The sequence below is a fragment of the Eutrigla gurnardus genome, assembly GCF_963514095.1.
Source record: "Eutrigla gurnardus genome assembly, chromosome: 21".
NCBI lineage: Eukaryota > Metazoa > Chordata > Actinopteri > Perciformes > Triglidae > Eutrigla > Eutrigla gurnardus.
The window spans coordinates 14,670,002-14,690,101 of NC_139932.1; the positions used below are offsets into that span (position 1 = coordinate 14,670,002).

General features: G+C 45.1%; 1 protein-coding gene across 3 annotated transcripts; it reads left to right on the plus strand.

Moving 5' to 3' along the window:
* Positions 1–147: 147 nt before the first annotated feature.
* usp15 (ubiquitin specific peptidase 15) lies at positions 148–18,249 on the plus strand. Of its 3 annotated transcripts, XM_084038906.1 has the most exons (22): positions 148–256; positions 987–1,114; positions 1,471–1,601; positions 3,712–3,838; positions 4,205–4,350; positions 5,685–5,746; positions 6,215–6,304; positions 9,855–10,002; positions 10,211–10,384; positions 10,762–10,920; positions 11,061–11,285; positions 11,378–11,461; positions 11,538–11,632; positions 11,984–12,172; positions 12,351–12,469; positions 12,553–12,828; positions 13,098–13,168; positions 13,664–13,779; positions 13,861–14,010; positions 14,130–14,233; positions 14,374–14,462; positions 15,361–18,249. In XM_084038906.1, the coding sequence occupies exons 1-22, from the start codon at positions 168–170 to the stop codon at positions 15,748–15,750; spliced, it is 3,162 nt and encodes a 1,053-aa protein (XP_083895032.1). In that variant the 5' UTR covers positions 148–167; the 3' UTR covers positions 15,751–18,249. The 3 variants fall into 3 exon arrangements, with proteins under 3 accessions (XP_083895032.1, XP_083895033.1, XP_083895034.1); XM_084038907.1 differs by lacking the exon at positions 6,215–6,304; XM_084038908.1 differs by lacking the exons at positions 148–256; positions 987–1,114; positions 1,471–1,601; ... (2 more) ...; positions 5,685–5,746; positions 6,215–6,304 and adding an exon at positions 8,911–9,625.
* Positions 18,250–20,100: the final 1,851 nt, after the last annotated feature.

The following is a 20,100-nucleotide window of genomic DNA, read 5'->3' on the forward strand; positions in this document are numbered from 1 at the left end:
TGGAGCAGTTTTGAAGCATTTTTCTAGAATAATTTTACCACTGGGTGTCATTCTTCTGCTGCGCTGTCGGCGAGCCGTTGATTGGCCGAAACGGCAGCGTCACCCGCTACGTACCTCGGTGACGCCCCGCGCTTTCCCACAATGCAGCGGGTGATGTCTGAGGAAAGATGGCGGAAGGAGGAGCGGCAGATCTGGATACCCAGAGAGGAGAGGTCGCGGCACTGTTGAAAACACAGCTAAGGAAAGGAGACACTTGGTAAGACTCGAGCTGAAACTTTTTCAAAGACACCGCGTGGCCGTCTGCCGGTTCTGCCGAGGCTGTCAACGCCACGGAGGATAAAAAAGCCGAGGTGACGGGGCCGTGTTGACAGTTAGCTTCGAGCTAGCTAACGCGAGCCTGTCAGCTTCATGTGTGTCAGCTTGGCAAAGGCTAGCGGTGCTTGAGCTAACACTGGGCTGTCAATGAAGAGCGATGTTCTCCCGCATATATTTGCACGTCACGTGTCGTATTGCGGCGGTAAAATTCGCCACTTCCAAACGTCCATCTCGCTGATTTATCCGATGACATTATCCCAATGAGGCTGCATTTCGTTTATCCGATCTAGTTAGCAGGCTGATAGCTAATTGGCTAGTCTGCCGGAGCACTAAGTGGTTTGCCAGCCAGTGGGTTCGTCCGTCGACTTCGGCAAGGCGGAGTCGGGGGAAAAGAAGCACCTGTCAAAATCACAGAGCCAGCTGGCCAGGCATGCAGCAACCTGAACTCAAGTGTGCCGTTACAACTATTAACCTATGTTATCTTAGCTTCTTAAAGGCAGGTCTGTTGAGAGGCTAATGTAGCCTTCACCTGCTGAAGTAATGCTATCTGTTTAACGTGTAAAAAAAGAAATACAAAAACGTATTACTCTTGAACAATCTAGCCTGATTAACTGTGTCCCATCTTGCTTCAATCAGAGCTGGATTTTTAATACTGCTTGCCATCTCTACAGGTACCTGGTGGACAGTCACTGGTTCAAACAGTGGAAGAAATATGTGGGATATGACAGTTGGGACAAATACCAGATGGGTGACCAGAATGTCTACCCCGGACCAGTTGATAACTCTGGTCTTCTCAGAGGTAAGACCGATGATGCTTCACCTTCCTTAGACTTTAAGTCACAAATATGAATATATTGCTGGTCAGGCCCCTGCTCAGTATAGGATAATCATTCTGGAAGTAGTAACAAAGAGCGTTCAGAGGAAAAGGGAACAAAGACTACATTGCTGACAGACTCCATAGAGTAACCTTTTTTTGGGGGGGGGGGGGGTTCATAGAAAGCTCTCCAGCATACCATTTTCCTTTTGTGTGTTTTGTGTCGTGTGAGAAAGTCAGTGCAGGGTCACTGTTGTAACTGCTGCCCCGCAATGTGCTTTCCGTCCTTCCGCCTGCTCGCTTATTTCTCCACCGCTCTCTCTTCCCCTCCTTACCTCTAGATGGGGATGTGCTGGCCATTAAGGAGCACCTCATCGATGAGCTTGACTACATCCTGGTCCCCACAGAGGGGTGGAATAAGCTCGTCAGCTGGTATGGATTGACAGAGAATCAGGAGCCAATAGCACGCAAGGTAAGGGTTCAGTTTTTTACCCATGGAGCTATGAATGGATTTCATGAGCAGAATGTTCTGCTCACTGCATTGAGGATAGAACCAGTGGGGCTGTATTACACCAGCAAAGCTCGGTTTCTGTGATGCAGTTTAATAGTTGTTTTATAAGTAGTAGCTTTGGTGTGTAGTATGGCTTGTGTTGGGTTGTTACGGCGGTTCGCAGGATGTGAATATCAGGAGTGCAGCACAGTTGTCATTGAAACTTGAGTTCTGTAACGTAGTTATTCAACAAGAAATCGTAAAAGACAGCCAAATGATATTGGAAAAAAACTGCTTATTCTACATGTTTAACGAAATGTTGTAGTGTCTATTTATTGGTTGACTTGTCCAGTTGGATGTGTTGTGATTCACTAAAGAGGAGCTGGTTACAAATAAAGGTGATACTGGATATATTTATCTTGCATGACAAGGAAGTGACAGTCATGGTGTTTTCCATTCATTTCCCTGAGCGATTCATTCATGTCTGTCACAAACTGCAGCCGTTTCTTTCAGGGCTAATAAGTTTCACTTTCACAAACGGTTTGCTCGTGAAACGAAACTACTGAATGGCTGCATGTGTGGTTACCGTTGATGAGTCAGTGGAATACGTTGTGATGGCGGCTACAGCTTAACAGCACACACGGTATCAAATCCCCCGCTTTAAATCTCGCTAGTCATGGCATCATGGCTGCGAGAAGAGGTTCCTCATCGCTATCATTCTCTCTCTCGGTCTTTCTCCCCCCTTCCATTGACCCTCCCATTTTGCCATGTATGTCGTGGGACGTATCGGGTGGCCGCAGGGTTTCTATTTTCAGGCAACGTTCTGGATGACTGAAAAGCTACATGGAGCGATCTGCGAGACACAACATGCAGGAGGTTCATTATTAGCTTTCTTCTTCTTTTATACCTTTTTGTTTCTTTTGCTGGGTTGTTATCCGGACTTGCGGGGGGGGGAACACGAGCGTTAAAAAGGATTTAGGAGGATTGGCACTGCGTTTCCTTCCGTTTTCCTCATCTGGTGTGATATGCCAACACCGGCGGAGTGTTCCTGCGTGTCCTTGTTTTTTGAAGTGGAGGAATGCTGGCTGAGGTCACGCTGAGGGAAGCAGCATGGAAGCTTCTGAGAGGAGTGCGAGAGGCATAACCAGTATGGGAGGAGGTGGGTGGGTGGGGTAAATAGTATTGGCTCAGCTCTGATTTGACAAATTCTGCCAGAGTTTGGCAATGACTGTGGCTTTTTGCTCCGAGTTTACAAACACACGGGTGTTGTGCTTGAGGGGTAGGATGGACCTGCCGGTCGATCGGGTATGGACAGGGGAGGGGTGGGGGGGGGGGGGGGGGAATCGGAGCCGTGTGTGTGCGCAGGACTGTTGCAGCTCTCTGGGACATTTGTGAAGTTGGTACTGTGTGTGTGTATGCGCATATGTGTGTGTTGAAGGGGGCTCAGTGGTGAAATAAATAGACTGGGACCCCTCAGCTGTTTCCACGAGGTGCTGCTAATTTAGGCACTCTGACACTGCTCCTATCAGATGAGCAACCGGGCAAGCTGGCTCTACTTTGTTAAGCATGAGAAGCTAGGGCAACCCCAAATTGACCAAACACGATTCATTGTTTAAATACATAATTAAAGAGCAATGTAAGAGGTGTTCCTGGGATGATATATTAGCAGGATTACTAATTGCTTTTTTACAAAGAATAACCAGATAATGGCTGGTGTTCCATGTTTGGTTGGTCGCTGTAAAAGAGTCAGTTTATGTACCATGATTAGCAGGCGGCTGTGTTTTCATCTGTAAAAGTGACGGCAAAGATTTATTTTGTGTTTGGGCTTGACATGTACTTGTATGCTTCATGGCACACAATTACTATTAAAAAAACTGTTGAGAAAATGAAAATATCTGGAGGAGTACTTGTCTATAATGCATCTTTCTCATTAGAGCCACCTTGGTGTGATAACATGTTTATACAATTTCTGAAAATACTTATAAGTATTATTTGATATGTAGTTTCTGCATATATGCAATGTATTTGTATTTGACTAATCATGGTTTCATTCTGCTTTTGTGGACAATTCATAATTATTTTTTCCCCCCAGGTGGTGGAACAGGGAATGTTTGTGAAGCACTGCAAGGTGGAGGTATACCTGACGGAGCTGAAGCTCTGTGAAGACAGCAACATGGACAACGTGATCACCAGACGCTTCAGTAAAGCCGACACAATAGGTAGGCAGGGAGTCGCTCTGGAGTAACGGGTGATTTACACTGCTGGTCATACTTTTGTGTTTGATTAAGGCAACTTTTAAAGATGAGTTAACAACAGCTGTCATGATACATTGTCAAGTACACATGCACAAAAAGTTAGTTTAATAATTGTGCAATGAACTGAAAAGCGGTCTGTTGACGAAGAAAGATCTTACTTGCCATTGCTGCTTCCTATTATCTTCACTAATAACCCTCCACACTTATAAGTAATTGTAATAAATGAAAAGTTCCTCCTTTTTGTTCTTTGCTCTTCCCTTTCTGCAAAGGTAAACTTTCTGTTTAATTATGTGAACCAGTCTTATATTAGATATTCTCACTTTTCTGCAGACATGATAGAGAAGGAGATGAGGAAACTGTTCAGCATCGCTGATGAGAAGGAGACCAGGCTGTGGAACAGGTACATGAGCAACACCTTTGAGCCTCTCAACAAACCTGACAGCACCATTCAAGATGCCGGCCTCTACCAAGGACAGGTAGGCACCCTTTTTAGTTTTTATCTCAGTTTGACAGTTTGAATGGCTCTGCAGGGTTCGTTTTCAGTCGTCAGCAAAAAAAAAAAGATCCTATTTGACAAAATTGACAAAGAGCTGCCCAAATTTGGCTTGCTATGTAGACCGTTATTATTCCTGAGCTCAGTGAAATATTCTCCAGTTCCTGTTGCTTTTATTCTGATTTGTGCTCCCTGCCAGTCATCCCTTTCAGGCTGCAGCAGAGTGGAGCTTCAGAAACCCCACATTTCTTTGTTTAGATTGAATCTGTATCCAACAGGTTATGCAGAGGGCAGTCCAAGTAAATCTCAGTGCCACGTTTTGCAATAACTTTTGTTCTCAATCTTGTGTGAAAGTGAAAAATAAAGACAAAAAAACATTTTTAAAATGTATTTTTGTATCCTTAATTTATGCAGGTAGAATCTTATTTAAGATTATTTCATGTTTTTTTTGTTTTTCACCTAAAAAGGTGTTTAAAGAGTAAAGATCTAATTTGAAAATGTTTATTTCGTAACAAAATGTGTGCCGTTTTCAGTATATTTAGATAATTATCGTGATAATATCCTGATTGGCAATTATGTTGGCGTGGATAATTGTGATTTTCATGTCATCCCATGCCTATTTGTGGGTACACACACAGCATACACATAACCTAATATAACAAACAAGTATGTTAGGCACCAAAAAGACATGACACAGTGTGTTTAGAGCGACAAATATGCAGTGAATCATTTAAATCATCGTCTTTAAGACACAACACAAAGTGGCAAGTGTTGTAATTGGGTGTTTACAACTTGGAAACCCACAGCATCTGTTTGTTGACTGCCATGCTGGGCACTCGAGCACTCCATGTAAGCTGCTTAGACTGTGCACGCATGTCTTGGCCTCCACCTGGAAGTCGACTAGAGTAGACACAGTCTCTATACAGGCCTAGATTACAGGACACAATGAGCCGGCTGGCTTCGGATCGCATGTCTATTCACCAGCAGCCGTTCCAGTGGACTTTTGAGCCTCAGACAAATCCTCTCAATGCGAAAGAGTGGATCAGATCCAGGCGGTAGATCTTTGCCCATTAGAAACAGCAGTAACAGGTCATTGCTTCTACTAGAGGCTTTTATATTTAAAAAGTGTACTGCTTTTGTTGTAAATCGTCTTAATTTCAATACATCTTAAAATAGTATATGATGTGATAAATGCAGCTAAACCCCAGAGTAGAGACGTCACCTTCAATTTCACAGTATAGGATGCAAACATGTAAACATTTGGTGTCTTTAAACTAAGCAGATGGAGCCCTATTTTCTCTCTGCCGTCTCCCACAGGTTCTCGTAATAGAGCAGCAGGGTGAGGATGGCTCATGGCCCCGCGGCTCCACGGCACCCAAGTGAGTGAACGGCACATCACCTGGCTTAGATTTCTTTGCCTCGTGAAGGAAAATGTTACCACAGAAGTAGAACGCAATTCCCACGCCGTATCCAATCTATTGATTTACCGAAAGCTTACCCGTATTGAATTGCAAATAGTTTTTTCACTCAGTCAGTTTGAAGGGGAAAAAAGTAATATGATATGACTCAGCACCAGGATTTGTTGCCTGGGAAGCTATCGTAAACATCAATTGCTGCCTCTTTGGGAAATTGCAAAATTTAATTGTGTAATTTTCCCTCAAAACATTCCTCTCTCCACAACTTTGCCTCAGTCTCCCTCTTTTGCTTGACCTTCTGTTGCTCACATATCCTTCCTATTTTTTAATATTCATCTCAGTTTTATTTTATTGACACTCGCGCACCTTTTCTGCAACGGCTCCTTATTTTTCTCCAGTCTAACTCATGATCTATTCTTTATCTTTTTGAAGGTCATCTGGCGCTTCCAATCTCTCTGCTTTGCCAAAGATCTCGCCTTCATCTCTCACAAACAATCATAACAGCAGCTTCAACAGCAGGAAGTAAGGCTTAGTTGTTAGTTGAATAGCTGAGGGGTGGGTTGCCAACAGACAGAGATGGAGACTGGAGTGTTGCTCAGCACAAACCATTGCATTAGCCTTGCTGGACCTGACCGAACTGGCCTCCTGCAAATATTCCTTCATAAATTTGAGTTTGATCTATTTATACTTTTCGTCAGCTCTTTTCTGCTCAATTTGCACTCTTCCCTATTTCAGTCATACTAAATGATCAGCTAGCTGTATCCCAGTGAAGAGAATTTTGTTTTGTACATCTCTGCCTGTGGTTTTGGGTCTTAAAGCCTTCTTGTAATAATGCAGAATCAGCTTTAAAAGCTGATCACAGGGAGGGGCTTACAAGGGATTGATCTTTTCTGAATTTTCTCCAGCGACAGCAGTGCTCTCCGTCAGTGGCCTGCTGCTGCCTCTGGGTGCCTTACTCAGCATTTAATTCTGCTAGTTGATAGTTTGCATCTGATCTTCTAGCTGATGATTGATGGATAGTTCTGCCTCGGGCTGCATGATTGTGGTTAATGTGATAATTATTTTGCCCATTAATTTGTGCTACACGGTCTTGATTACAACTTAGCTGTCTTATATGACACTCAATCAAAAAATACCATTCTAATGATTAAATATTAGTAGTGTAATGGGACATGGCGACAAGCCATGCTTGATACAGCACATTTGTTACCTGACTTAACACCAAGGCAGCACAAGGTGTTTGATGGCCAGTCAAATACATGCAGGTGCTCTTTCCTGGTAGATACCTGTTACATGAACGGCATATTACTAAAGTTGACCTCGTGACTTCTGCAACGAAAGAAACGGTTACCACGATAACTTTTCCAGAGTAGTAAAATCCTGTTTTGTTGGCAGAGGTGCCTCCCATAAAATTTCAGTCTACATCTTTTATCTTTACTCTCGTTTTGGGGTTTCAAGTTGCACATTCATCAGTTGAGTCATTCTGCTATGTAACTGCATGTAATGGTTGATGTATCACATCGGGAGAACAAATAAAGTGTGCTGCTGTTAATCATTCAAAAAGAAAAAAATCACAGTAAATGCTTAAACATGCACAAGAGGCAGATCGCAAATATCAATCAGTCAAGATGTCTGCCTATGCCACAATGTATTACAGCTCACTTTCTGATCAACTTTCAGTTTCTGTTTCCTGAAAATGTCACTGGAGCCTAAATTATGGTTTACTGCTAAATGGCTGGGAGCTAGAGGCTCTGTCAGCCCTCTGCCAGAGAGCACTGCATGCCTCTGCTGTCTCGTAGACTTTACTGTCCCCTCCCTCCACCTTATGTGTGTGTGATTTACTGCATGCTTGAGTTTGTCTGTGTGTGCGGCTCAGATAAAGGCACTTGCGATATATTTTTTGATACCGTTGGAATGCAGAAATAATAGCCACGAGCTTGGCCAGCCTGAAAAAAAAAAAAAAAAAAAAAAATCAATATTGATAAAGGGGGAAGGTAAGCTGCACTCTCTAGCTGAAAAGAAAATCTCTCCAATTATTTTTCAGCACTATACTACTGCCGTGTACGTCCATTTTGGAGTAGAGTTACACATTATCATTTCGCAGCTCGGCTTCATATTGTTTGATAGCGGTGGCATCTTTTCCTGCACAGAGTGGGTGACTTGGGGGAAATTGGATCTTCACTCCCAGCAGCTCTCCTGTCCCTGATTCACTGTAGTGCCAGAGCTGTCGTTTCCTCTGAATTATGCATGGGGCCTCTTTTTTTTTTTTTTTTTTTTTTCCCTCATAGGAAGTGGTCCCGCATTACGTAACACTTGTCTTTTTGATTTTGCGGTTTTGGCCTGGTCTGTATCGTCTCCCGAGCGATTCTCTGTAACAGCAGTGAGTTTCGCTGTCCTATGAGGCGGCGTCCCCTGACTCCGGCAGACAGTTTCTCTCTCCCTCTCTCGCTCCCTCTCTACAGTCTCTACCTCTCCTCTCCCCTCATTGCAATGCACATGTTCTGCAGTCTAAGTGACCTTCAGAATACATTTGATCTGCTCCCCTCATTGCCTGCCTTCGCACACTCGCATCCCGGCCCCGTGTGATGAATCCCGCCCTTCCTTCAGAGTTTTTCTCAGTTTATTTATTTAGACCCTCCCTTTTTTTGAAAGCTCTCATACAGACAGCCATGGCGTATTAAAGGGAGGATGAAAGAGGGAGTGTCAAAGTGTGTGTTTGAGGGGTGCTAACAATGTCACAGGGGTGGGGGCGGGTGAAATAAGAGCTCAGGTTGCGTGTTAGTGTGTTAAGATGAGGGAGAATGCAACATAATGTGTGTAAGAAAACGGGATAAATGGTGTGTCTGCATGAGTGAATGTGGTAATGTGTGTATATATGCATGAGAGAGAGAGAGAGGGTTGGTTAGAGAGATATTAAGAGAGTCGATCCTGTGAATACTGCAGCCTCAGCTGGATGCAGTGGATCAGCTGCTCCCTACATCCCCATCTCATTTCTCTTCTGTACCCCCCATCCCCGTGCTGTCCGCCCCTCCCCCTATTCTCTCTCTCTCCCTCCCTCCCTCTCTCTCCCTCCCTCTCTCTCTCTCCCTCTCTCTCTGTGCACCTCTAGCTTCGGTAGCGGTAGTCTTGAGCATCCTTTCTGCTGCTGATGCTATAAATATCAGCTGGTAGCCGAAGAGTGGCAGAGAGCAGCAGGCAGGCCAGAGGGAGGAGCAGAAGACCAGAGGACAGCACAGGACAGGGAGAAGGCATCTGAGGCAGGGAGGATAGCAAGATGACAGGCAGTCAAGCTCGGAAAAGAAGAAGGGGGGGAGAAAAGAGGAGAGGAGATTCATAGTTAGCTCCAGGAACGAGGAAGAGTGTTTTCGTATGTTAATGCGTTCTGTGGTTTGATTATTGGCCTGACTGGACTTGGAAGCCACATTTGGGCCTAAAGTTGGTTTCGACTATATCCATGCAGCTACTGGAGCTGGGTTGAGCTGAGCAAACCTTGGGACTCAACAGTGGAGACTGGAGCTGGACTTTCCTTCCTGGGCCTCCTTAAAAAAAACCAGGGCTTTGCATGCGCCGGACCCAAACCGAACCCCACCCGAACCCTGTCCAGGTGGCTGGTCGTTGAGTTTTGCGTGGACATGCAGGCCGGCATGGGCCGGGGCGGGGCTGAGATGTCATGCTCCTGTGTTGCTGGTGGTGCCTGAGGACAGAGGCGGTGGAGCTGGAAAGCAGGAGGGTGGACCACCGTGTGCTGAACTGCGAGGCCAGTGCCTCCACCTCCATCACAGCTGTTTCCCTTGACCAGTGGGAGCCCGAAACCAGCAACGCTGCCTTGCAGCCCTCCCAGAGGTCTGCTGATTGCTGCGGTTGTGGAGGCCTAGCTTTAAGTATTCTCTGATTGTCTGGGAAGCCTGGGGACGGGAGGGGGCGTGTATACAGTTATATACAGCTAACTTAACATAGTAGTAGCGGTGTAACATATGTGTATAATAGGATAGTCCTGATCTTTTCTTTGCTTGTAGAAGTTGGCCAAACACTGTCCAACCTGCCTGTTTGTGCTTTTGCATGTTCATTGCAGTGTGAAGAATTCGAGCTATAGTCTACCGTCCTACCATCCCTACAGCAACAGCTATGACTACTCGGACCAGAGCAGGCAGAGTGAGCGCTCGGGCCTCTGTGGACTCTCCAACCTGGGCAACACCTGCTTCATGAACTCTGCTGTGCAGGTAACGACATGACCTGAGTTCGTAGAGGCTCCAAGAATTATTTGTAGATGATTTTATTGAGGTTCTAAAGGCTTGTTGTAGCCTTTAATTTGTCACCATTCTGTATATGTACATATTATTATAGGTATTTTTTATGTGATGGCATGGAAGTTTGAAATGCAGACCTAAATCCTCTGCTGCTTATTGTCTTGCTTCTTCACCCCCTCAGTGTTTAAGCAATATCCCTCCTCTGACGGAGTACTTCCTCAAAGACAAGTTCACAGAGGAGCTGAATGAGGACAACCCGCTGGGTATGAAGGGGGAGATTGCCAAGGCCTACTCTGAGCTTATCAAGCAGCTGTGGTCGGGCAAATTCAGCTACGTCACCCCGAGGCCTTTCAAGGTGAATACCCGGGGACATTTTCAAAGCGGGTTTTGTATGTTGGGATCTCTATCAAAACAGTGCATGGTTGAGACGATGGTCTGTGAAAAATCAATAAAGCAGTTGGAGCAGGAAACCAAAGGTATTTCTCTGGAGTATAAATCATACTGGCATTACTATTCTGAAAGATACCAACCCTGACGCCTGTGAAGGCTTTCAAAGTGCACGTAGTTCCAGTTTGAAGCCTCAAGGCCAAGAAAACACCTATGTATGTTCAGTTTTGGTGACGATAGACTAATTTAATTTTAGGGATTTCTAATATTGAATAGAAAGTATCCTAGTTTTTCTTTTTTTGTGCCTCGCCCCATGTCATTTTTTATCCGTCTTCTGTCCTTCAGACCCAGGTGGGCCGCTTCGCCCCACAGTTCTCGGGCTACCAACAGCAGGACTCTCATGAGCTGCTGGCCTTTCTCCTAGACGGCCTTCACGAAGACTTGAACCGCATCAGGAAGAAGCCCTATATCCAGCTCAAGGACGCTAACGGCAGGCCTGACAAGGTGAGATCATAAGGGTGAAAATGGGTTAAATTGTCTCCACGTCTGTGAGTTCAGACAAAATGATGAAAAGTTAGTCTACACCTATTTATTATTGTTTATTTCATAATTTTATACATACAGACTTGTGTGTTTTTCCTCAGTTGGTGGCGGAGGAGGCTTGGGAGAGCCACGTCAAGAGAAACGACTCCATCATCGTGGACATCTTCCACGGCCTTTTCAAGTCCACCCTGGTGTGTCCTGTGTGCGCCAAGGTCTCTGTGACATTTGATCCTTTCTGTTACTTGACCCTGCCCCTGCCCATGAAGAAGGAGCGGACCCTGGAGGTGTACCTGGTCAGACTGGACCCTCTGGCCAAACCCACGCAGGTAACATGCAACGCCCGGCTCGGAAAGCGCCTGAACGCCACCGAGCGTTGTCCCCTGACTTCATGATTTCCTGTGATGTGTTCCCGTCGCAGTACAAGCTGACGGTGCCGAAGGTGGGCTACATCTCTGACCTGTGTACCTCCCTCTCCAACCTGTCCGAGGTGCCTGCTGAGAAGGTATAAACATCCCAGTTAAACTGTTAAACTGCCAGCATTTGCAAGTCTCCTGACTACTTTTCTCGTTTTCCCCCAGATGATTGTAACCGACATCTACAACCACCGTTTCCATCGTATCTTCGCCACCAACGAGAACCTCAGTAGCATCATGGAGAGAGACGATATCTATGTGTGAGTGTTGAACTTGGCTCTTTATACTCTGTTATCTAAATCTAAATCCTGACTAAATTGAAGTGGAAGGCCTTTGTTTACCAGAAGCCCAAAAAACAGACCCTAATGCATGATGTTATTTGGCAGATTAGGCACTAATCTGTGTAACAAACAGCTTTTATTGGTTTGAAGACCTCCTCGATCAAATCTAGTGACTATTTTGACTCCATTACCGTTTTGCGACTTCAGGGCTTTCAAGCATATAATCATTGACTGTCCACCAATTTAAACCGCTTTATCTACCGAGGGCATAATTATGCAGGAGTTAGGGTTTCGCTCTTGTTGCAAACATGAAGCATATTCTCTCTGCAGATTCGAGTTGGCAGTGAACAGGGTGGAGGACACGGACCATGTGGTGATCCCGGTGCACCTGAGGGAGAAGTACAAGCAGTCGGGCTACAACCACACCAGCACGCCGCTGTTCGGACAGCCCTTCCTCCTCGCCGTGCCCAGAACCCTCAGTGAAGACAAACTCTACAACATGCTGCTCCTGTGCCTCTGGTGCGTTCGTTTGTCTCCACGTTTGATCGCCTAGTCATTGATGAAGATAGCCTAATGCTTGTCAGCTTTGATGGCAGCTGATGTGTATCATCTAGTCTATGAAACACTTTGGCAGGCAATCAAGATGCACTGTAAAAATAAAAATGTAAATAAAAACATTTTTTTTTCTGGTTTGCAGCCGGTTTGTGCGATCTTCAGTAGAGGAGGATGAAGAAGAACCTGAAGAGACGCAGCCCACCAAACAACACGCTGTCAATGGTAACGGCACCAATGGACTGCTGGAGGAAGGGTCGCCGAGTGAGTGCACAGGCACCCCCACTCTATTATTCTTTAGTAGCAGCCAAGGTGCCGTTAAAAAATTCCTTTCTGTTCTCCGTCAGGCGAGATGGAGACCGACGAGCAGGACGACGAGTCCAGTCAGGATCAGGAGCTGCCCTCTGAGAACGACAACAGCCAGTCGGAGGACTCTGTGGACAACGAGCTGGAGAACGGCGTGGTCGGGCCACAGAACTCCACCAAAGGCCAGCAGACGGCCGGGCACAACAGAAAGAGACTTTTCACATTCCAGTTCAATAACATGGGAAAGACGGACTTCTCCCTCATCAAGGAGGACACCAGGCAGATCCGCTTCGACGAGGGACACCTCCGACTCAGTGGTAGGAACCCACGTGAAGAATGGAGTATCCTCAAATTCAAAAAGCAAAAATAGTATCAGACTCATAATCTAGTATCCGAGTATTTATATTATTATTCATCCATTTTTCAAATGGTGGATATGTTATTTTTCTGCATAGAAAAAATAACGAGTCGTTTTGTAAGCGCCCAGATAAACAACCCTGTAGATGCAAGGATGAAATAAGACTGATTGATGATGATGATACTAAAAATGAAAGGTGACTTTTGTATCAACGTTCTTTTTGTCCAGACCGTTCTTATCTGTCCTTGGACTGGGAACCAGAGATGAAGAAGAAGTACTTTGACGAGACGGCTGTCGAGGTAAAACCAATATCAGAAGATGTTCTGATGCAGATATCCATCTTTACGGTGCTAATGCAACAAAAGTGAAAGTGTAATCTGCCATCCTGTTACAAAATATGTCAATGTGACCCATTGGACAGGAACAGGAAGAAGCCTTGTTAACAAGCATTGTTTGTGATCAAAGGGCCACAGATTAGATGGATGCAGCAACTGTATCCTCAAAAATAGGTGTTAAACTCGCACTAAGCTCACTATAAGATGTGATATATCAGCCGTTTGTAATGACTTCCTCTTACCCAACAACATAATAATGTTATTTAAATAACCACATTATTTGCTCTCTACTATGCACCAAACCTGTTGCTTCACAATTCATTTAAATTTAAAACCTTTCTCCAGAAGACACTTTATTAGTCCAAGTATCGTCTTGTTCTGTTTTGGGACTGTTGTCATAATCCATGTCCAGTTAGTGTTGTCTAACAGCCGTTTGTGTGTTTGTGTGACTGAGAGCAGGACTTTGACAAGCACGAGAGCATGGAGTACAAGCCTCAAAAGAAGGCTTTCTTCAAGCTGAAGGACTGCATCGAACTTTTCACCACGAAGGAGAAACTGGGAGCGGAGGACCCATGGTGAGAAACGCCACCTGTCAGCCAAATGCTGCAACATCAGAGGCATTTTTGTTAACACGCAACGTGCCGCCTGTCTCGTAGGTACTGTCCCAACTGTAAGCAGCACCAACAGGCGACTAAGAAGCTGGACCTGTGGTCTCTGCCGCCGGTGCTGGTGGTCCATCTGAAACGCTTCTCCTACAGTCGTTACATGAGGGACAAACTGGACTCGCTTGTTGATTTCCCACTCAGGTACACAGAAGTATACACACTGAAGGGGCAATAAATCACTGTTTTTATGTTATCCACATACATTATAGGCACACAGTATATACATATGGATGAATACTCCTGCACATTGTTTCCTGCAGGGACCTGGACATGTCCGAGTTCCTGATCAACCCAAATGCTGGGCCCTGTCGCTACGACCTCATTGCTGTGTCCAACCACTATGGCGGGATGGGTGGAGGCCACTGTAAGATCCCCCACGCGATACATTCCTTTATGACACTTTGCAGACAAACTTGGCCCGCCCAAGAAAAGCCCATGTGGGAAACACTGGGGATGAAAGCGGTGTAATACTAAATTCTCGTCTTTTCGTTCTGTCCTGCCCAGACACGGCTTATGCCAAGAACAAAGACGACGGAAAGTGGTACAACTTTGACGACAGCAGCGTATCTCCTGCCAACGAGGATCAGATCGTGGTGAGTGTCCTTATTGGCTCGGCAAACGGCGCCGCTGCATATTCATCAAAGACAGTTTTGCTGGACGCAACCTAGAGTGGTTCTCATTTCATCAAAGTGATGCACTTGCCCACAAATTGGGATTACTTGTTAAATTGCGGATTTCTCGATGATATCCAGCTTTGCAGATGTTCCAAAAAAAAAAGCACTAATAAGGTATTGAGGACTCTCTTTTTTTATTTATTTATTTTTTCTGGGGCAGTGGATGTTTTGTTGCCCACAATCAAACAATGTGAAGTCTCATTAAGATGTGTTCACAGTGGGGGGGTGTTGAGAAAGTTTGTAAAGGCTTTTCCACCTCACTACCCACCGACAGTTCCACCAGACTTAGTCTGTCAGATTCACAGGCAAACTCACAGCTGATACTTTTTTAATGACTTAACACCGTCTGCTGTTTGGATGAAGGTGTTAAGAGTCCATAACTGAAGTGATGTGATTGTTGAAAAGTGCATTGCTGAAATAATTGGACTGGTATATGCATCACAGAAGATGGCTCCTTGTATTTAATATTCTGTTATTTCCATTAGGGATTTAAAGGGTAAGGTATGTGATATTATATTCTTTGATACGGCAAACTGTCTGTCTCGGTTAATTGCCGGTTTTTATCCATTCATGGGAATTGTTGTCGATATGAAATGTATAGATAATCACCAGACGGACAGATTAGTCAACCAATTAGAAATAGTTTGTCTTTGGGGGGGAAATGTCCACAAACACTGAGCCCTTTTTGTGCATCCTGTTGTCTCATTATCAAAGGATTGAAAAATTGCATGGTCATGTTATTCGTGTTGATGCAAGTTAAAACAAAGCAGTAAGTGAGCTATTTGTGTCCCAAGCTAATTTGTTTTCTTTCTTTCAGTCCAAAGCGGGCTACGTGCTCTTCTACCAGCGCCAGGACACGGTGAAAGGCACCGGCTTCTTCGCCCTCGACCGCGAGGAAGAGGAGGAGGACGAGGAGGAGGAGGAGGAGGACGACGAAGAAGGAGAAGACGAGGAGCACGAAAGCGAGGAGAGGCAGGAGAGAAAGGCCGCCTCCTCGACTCAGGGCGCCTCTTCCGCCGCCGGTGCCGCCTGTGCCGCTGCCGCCGCCGCCCAGAGTGACGAGGAGGACCTGAACGAGAACCGCTGCACGAAGAACGACAACGAGCAGGGAGCTGAGGAGGAAGAGGATGACGAAGAAGAGGAGGAGGAGGAGGAGGAGGAGGAGGAGCCGGCGCCCAATCAAGACGTCACCATGAAAACCAATTGAGGCAAAGGAGAACATAAATAAATGGAGAGAGAGACTCGGATCTTTCCATCCAAAGCCATATGGACACACAGCATGGCAGCGGGCGCCGCCCGGCCTCACTCAGCGGCTCGGACTCGGCCGCTCCACAGGCTGAGCCGCTGCCGTGGTGACGGCTGGTCGGTCAGGGAGCCGCCGGGGTACGCAACTCTAAGAAATCAGGGCCCTCCTCTGTGGTTGGATCACTGTGTGTGTGTGTGTGTGTGAGTGAGTGTGTGTGAGTGTGTCGCCACGTCCATTCGTTTAGGATTTGCTCACCCGCTCTCTGAAAAGAGTCACTGAACAACATTGGGGATGGATTTAGAGGCTTCACAGTCATGCGACGTAGTGCTCTTAATCGCCCCCCCCCCCCCCATGCTTTTGTTTTCCTTTGTTTTGTTTTTTTATAAATATATTTTTTTGAGAGCAATGCATTATTGGCATATCATTTTATTATCATTTAGACTTTGTACATATTTTAAACACTGAATTATATCGGGTTTTGATGATGCGCTGAAACATTTTTGAACTTGCACAATCACCAACCATCCACTTTTTTTTAATTTTTTTTATGTATTATTGCCAGACATACTGAAGTTGTATAACTCTCAAGAGTTTTCTCACATGAAAAGCTGAGGAAGCTGCCTGTGGCGAGACACGTGTGCCACTTCCACTTAATGTAGAGAAGCGATGCTCATAGCTGGTTTTATAAAGTGTTGAACAGCCAAACGCTCCTAGCTTTGTGCTGCTGCTGCTACTGCTGTGATCTTGCATTTTTAGACAGGTTATTAGTGTATGGGCATGAACCTTGGCGATTTTTAAGGTCCCTGCTTTCGCTGTCTCTCTCTCTCTCTGGTCTCCTCTGTTGATGATTTCTTCAAACCTCAAATAAAGCCGGATTGAGAAGTTGTCCAGCTAACTTTGCACGAATAACTAAATGACATTTTGCACATTTTATCCGCAAAAAGAATGAATTGGTAAAAAAAAACGTGTTTCACGCTGTCTTAATCAACTCGACACAATGTGCAGGGATTGCAACGAATACCTGTTTCGAAGTTAGCTGGTCAACTCGTCTCATCTTCCTCATCTTTAAGTTATTCATAGGTGGGGTTTAAAGCTTTACCACGCCTTTGCTCCCTCCAGCGCTCCCCCCTTCTTTTCATATTCGAGGCACTGTGAGATTAGGAACACTGGTGACTTCGCTGACATCGGATGGATCATCTCGTGTACAGAGTCACCTCGGCCTTAAACTCCTAATCTCGGACCGGTCGCCTTTTCTTTTGCACGTCACTCTCACCACCTTCTTCTTCAAACGCACACCAACACTCGAATGTCCGTGTCGTTTCGTCTGCTTGTTTCACCGCAGCCACGTCATCTCCAGACACTTTTCTTTTAACCCACAAGAGGGCCAGAATGTATGCTGAATGGAATGAACACTGACCAGATGTATGTGGTTGATGCCTTTTTATGATTCATCACCCCCCCCCCCCCCCCCACCATCCTGGCTCTCTTTCTTGGTTTGGTTGAATGTGATGGTAAAGGGTTCTTCGCCTTTTTTGATTTTTAGCTGTGTGAATTCATTGGTACTGCTGAATGCGTAAAAAAGGGGAGAAATGCTTCTTTGTGGTCCTGAGCTTTGATTGAGGGAGGGGGTGAAGCCCAACCTGAACAACTGGGGCTGCCTAAAAGGCCTATCAGCTTTTTGATCATCATACAGTGACAATATTTTGTGGCAGATGTGTTGCAGGATATTCCTCCATCGATGTAACTCATGATGAAACTATTCTCCACGGTGGAGTGTTGCGTTTTTTCTTTTTCTACCTGTTCTTCCATTGTAAACAGCATCACTGTACCTGTCGTTGCCTCGGAATATTAGACCGTGTACCATGCCTTTCTCACGAGCATCTCCGTGCTGCGGACGTCAGCGGGCTCCGTTGCCACGGCGCCGCCTTGCTTCTTTGGGCAACCCCCCCTCCCCCCCCCCCCCCCCCCCCCCCCATCCTGACTGAGTGAGATGTGGTTGCTACGATAGGCTTATACAATACTGTACATAAGAGTTCACTCTGTGAGTGCACATTTGATAAAAGTTTATTTATTTATATGTAAGCATTTAATAATAAACAGACAATATATTTAAAAACTTGGCAAGACCTGACATGTCGGGGTGGGGGGGGGGGGGGGGGGGGGGGGGGTTAATGTGGCTCGAGTCCACACGTACACACTAGTTTGCAAAGTCTTGCCTGTGCTCTTGTCAGGGAGGGAATATTTAAAAAAAATAAAATAAAGGATGGTTCTGTTGTTTTGGGACTTTTTTTTTTTGTAAAAAAAATAAAATAAATAAATACATAAAAATAATCCAGACATCCTTTGCATGACGACATAACGGGGGTTTCCAGGTTTGGCTGCACTTGAGTTCACTTGGGTTTACATTTGAAATGTGCATGTGTATTTATACACAATCTTCAATAAAGTTGTGTAAAGCTTGGCGTGGGCCCTGCTCTGGTTTTCTTCCCCGAGTCTGTCTGTCTCTACTTCTCTACCACTCCCCCATGGTGCTATACTGTCTGTGTATTTTTCATAAATATTTAAAGGAATACTTGTTACTTCTCACCTAAGTTATACTGAAAGATACTCTTTTTAAAAAAATCTTATATATATATTTATGTTTATAATGAAGAGCAGGTCCTGGTCCCTGGTAAGTAAATTATTTTCCTCTTCATGTCATGTATAAAGGTTAAAGTGAACATTTGCAGTGCTCTGCTGTATTGACGTTGCCCCCCCCCCCCCCCCCCCCCCCTCTCTGTGCAGCAGGAGGAACATGGTGTTCTCTCCGGGTTCTGACGGGTTCTCTGCCCGCTCACAGCTGGGAGGTTCCCCCGAGCAGCGGCTCATCCCTCCAACCAATGAGGAGGCGGGAGAAGGGCCAGCTGTGGGCAGAACAGTGGACGACTCTCCCGGAGAAAACGGAAACCAAACCCACCGGCGGTGAAAGTGGTAAACTTGATCTTTTCTTTAATTAAAAACAAAAAAAAGAAATAGAATCGAGCCAGTTCATGTATCAGGCTACCGTTATTTAAATGTGAGTTAATTTATTTAATTGTATTGTTTGTATATTCTTTACATTTTCATATTTTTATTTTATTTCTATTCGAGCTGCGAACTAGATTCTAGAGACTGCTTCTTTATATAACCTGCAATGACAATAAATACCTATTTATTTATCCATCTGTATTCAGAGACAAGTATAAATATATGTTAAACTGGTCATGATTATTTTTATTATTATTATTATTTAGATTTAAACAGTGTTTTATCCCATGTATCATCATTTCCTCTGTTGCAGAAAATTGTGAAAAGAAATAAAGTTATATTTACTATATATATATTGTACCATAAATTGCTGCTTCATCATTTGCATCGCATGAGGATTTTGTGTGACTGTGCTGATATGTTTAACAGCTGGGATCATTTGAACGCCGACCAGCTGGTGGCGCACTCCGACGCTCTCTCTCCTCTGCTGGGTGATCGTGGAAAAACCCGTCGGAGTGAGACCTCCTCGTTTTCTCCCTCTCTCTCTCTCCTTCTCTCGTCGTCTCGTCGCGCCTACACCCGTCCCGACGTTCCCCGCGAGTTTTTCCTCCACGCCGCTCTCCGCCGAATCCACTCATCCCCCCCACACACACGCGCCGTGACATGCGGCGTTTGCGGGGAGAGGAGGGAGAGAATCCACGCATCGCTCCCGAGACCCGGATCCGTATCACGTCTTTGAGAAGCGGGACAACTTTCTTTTTTACCCCGACGCAGAGACAGAAACAGACAACAATAGATTATAAAACAGTCTGCTGCAGCTCAGCTGGCTGCAAGGTGAACGACTGGGGACGAGGTGGATTTTTTTTTTCTTCTTTTTTTTGTGGTTGCATTCTCTCACATCCAACAAATCACGGTAATATATTGTATAGTTATAGTATATTTCTATATAATCCAGCTATCGTTTATTGTGACTTTTTGGTAGTCGACTTCTTTCTCAAAAGACTTAATAATCATTGCTTTTCCTCCCAAAAGGGCTCATTAATTATAGTGTTTAAAATGGGTAAATGTGATTATGTTTATGGTGATTTCTGCACGCGTAATGTAACGTTTTGATGTGTGGAGGCTGCAGCTTTGCTCATAGTCGATCACATGTTTTTGTTCTCGTTATGCGGATTTAATATTTAATGTAATTATTTAAACCACAGTCAGGTTTAAAAAAAAAAAAAAAAAATTATTATATGGGTGGCGCGACAAACGTTTGCACGTCGCCGAGGAAATCCACGGAGCGCCCCCCCGTCCTTACCG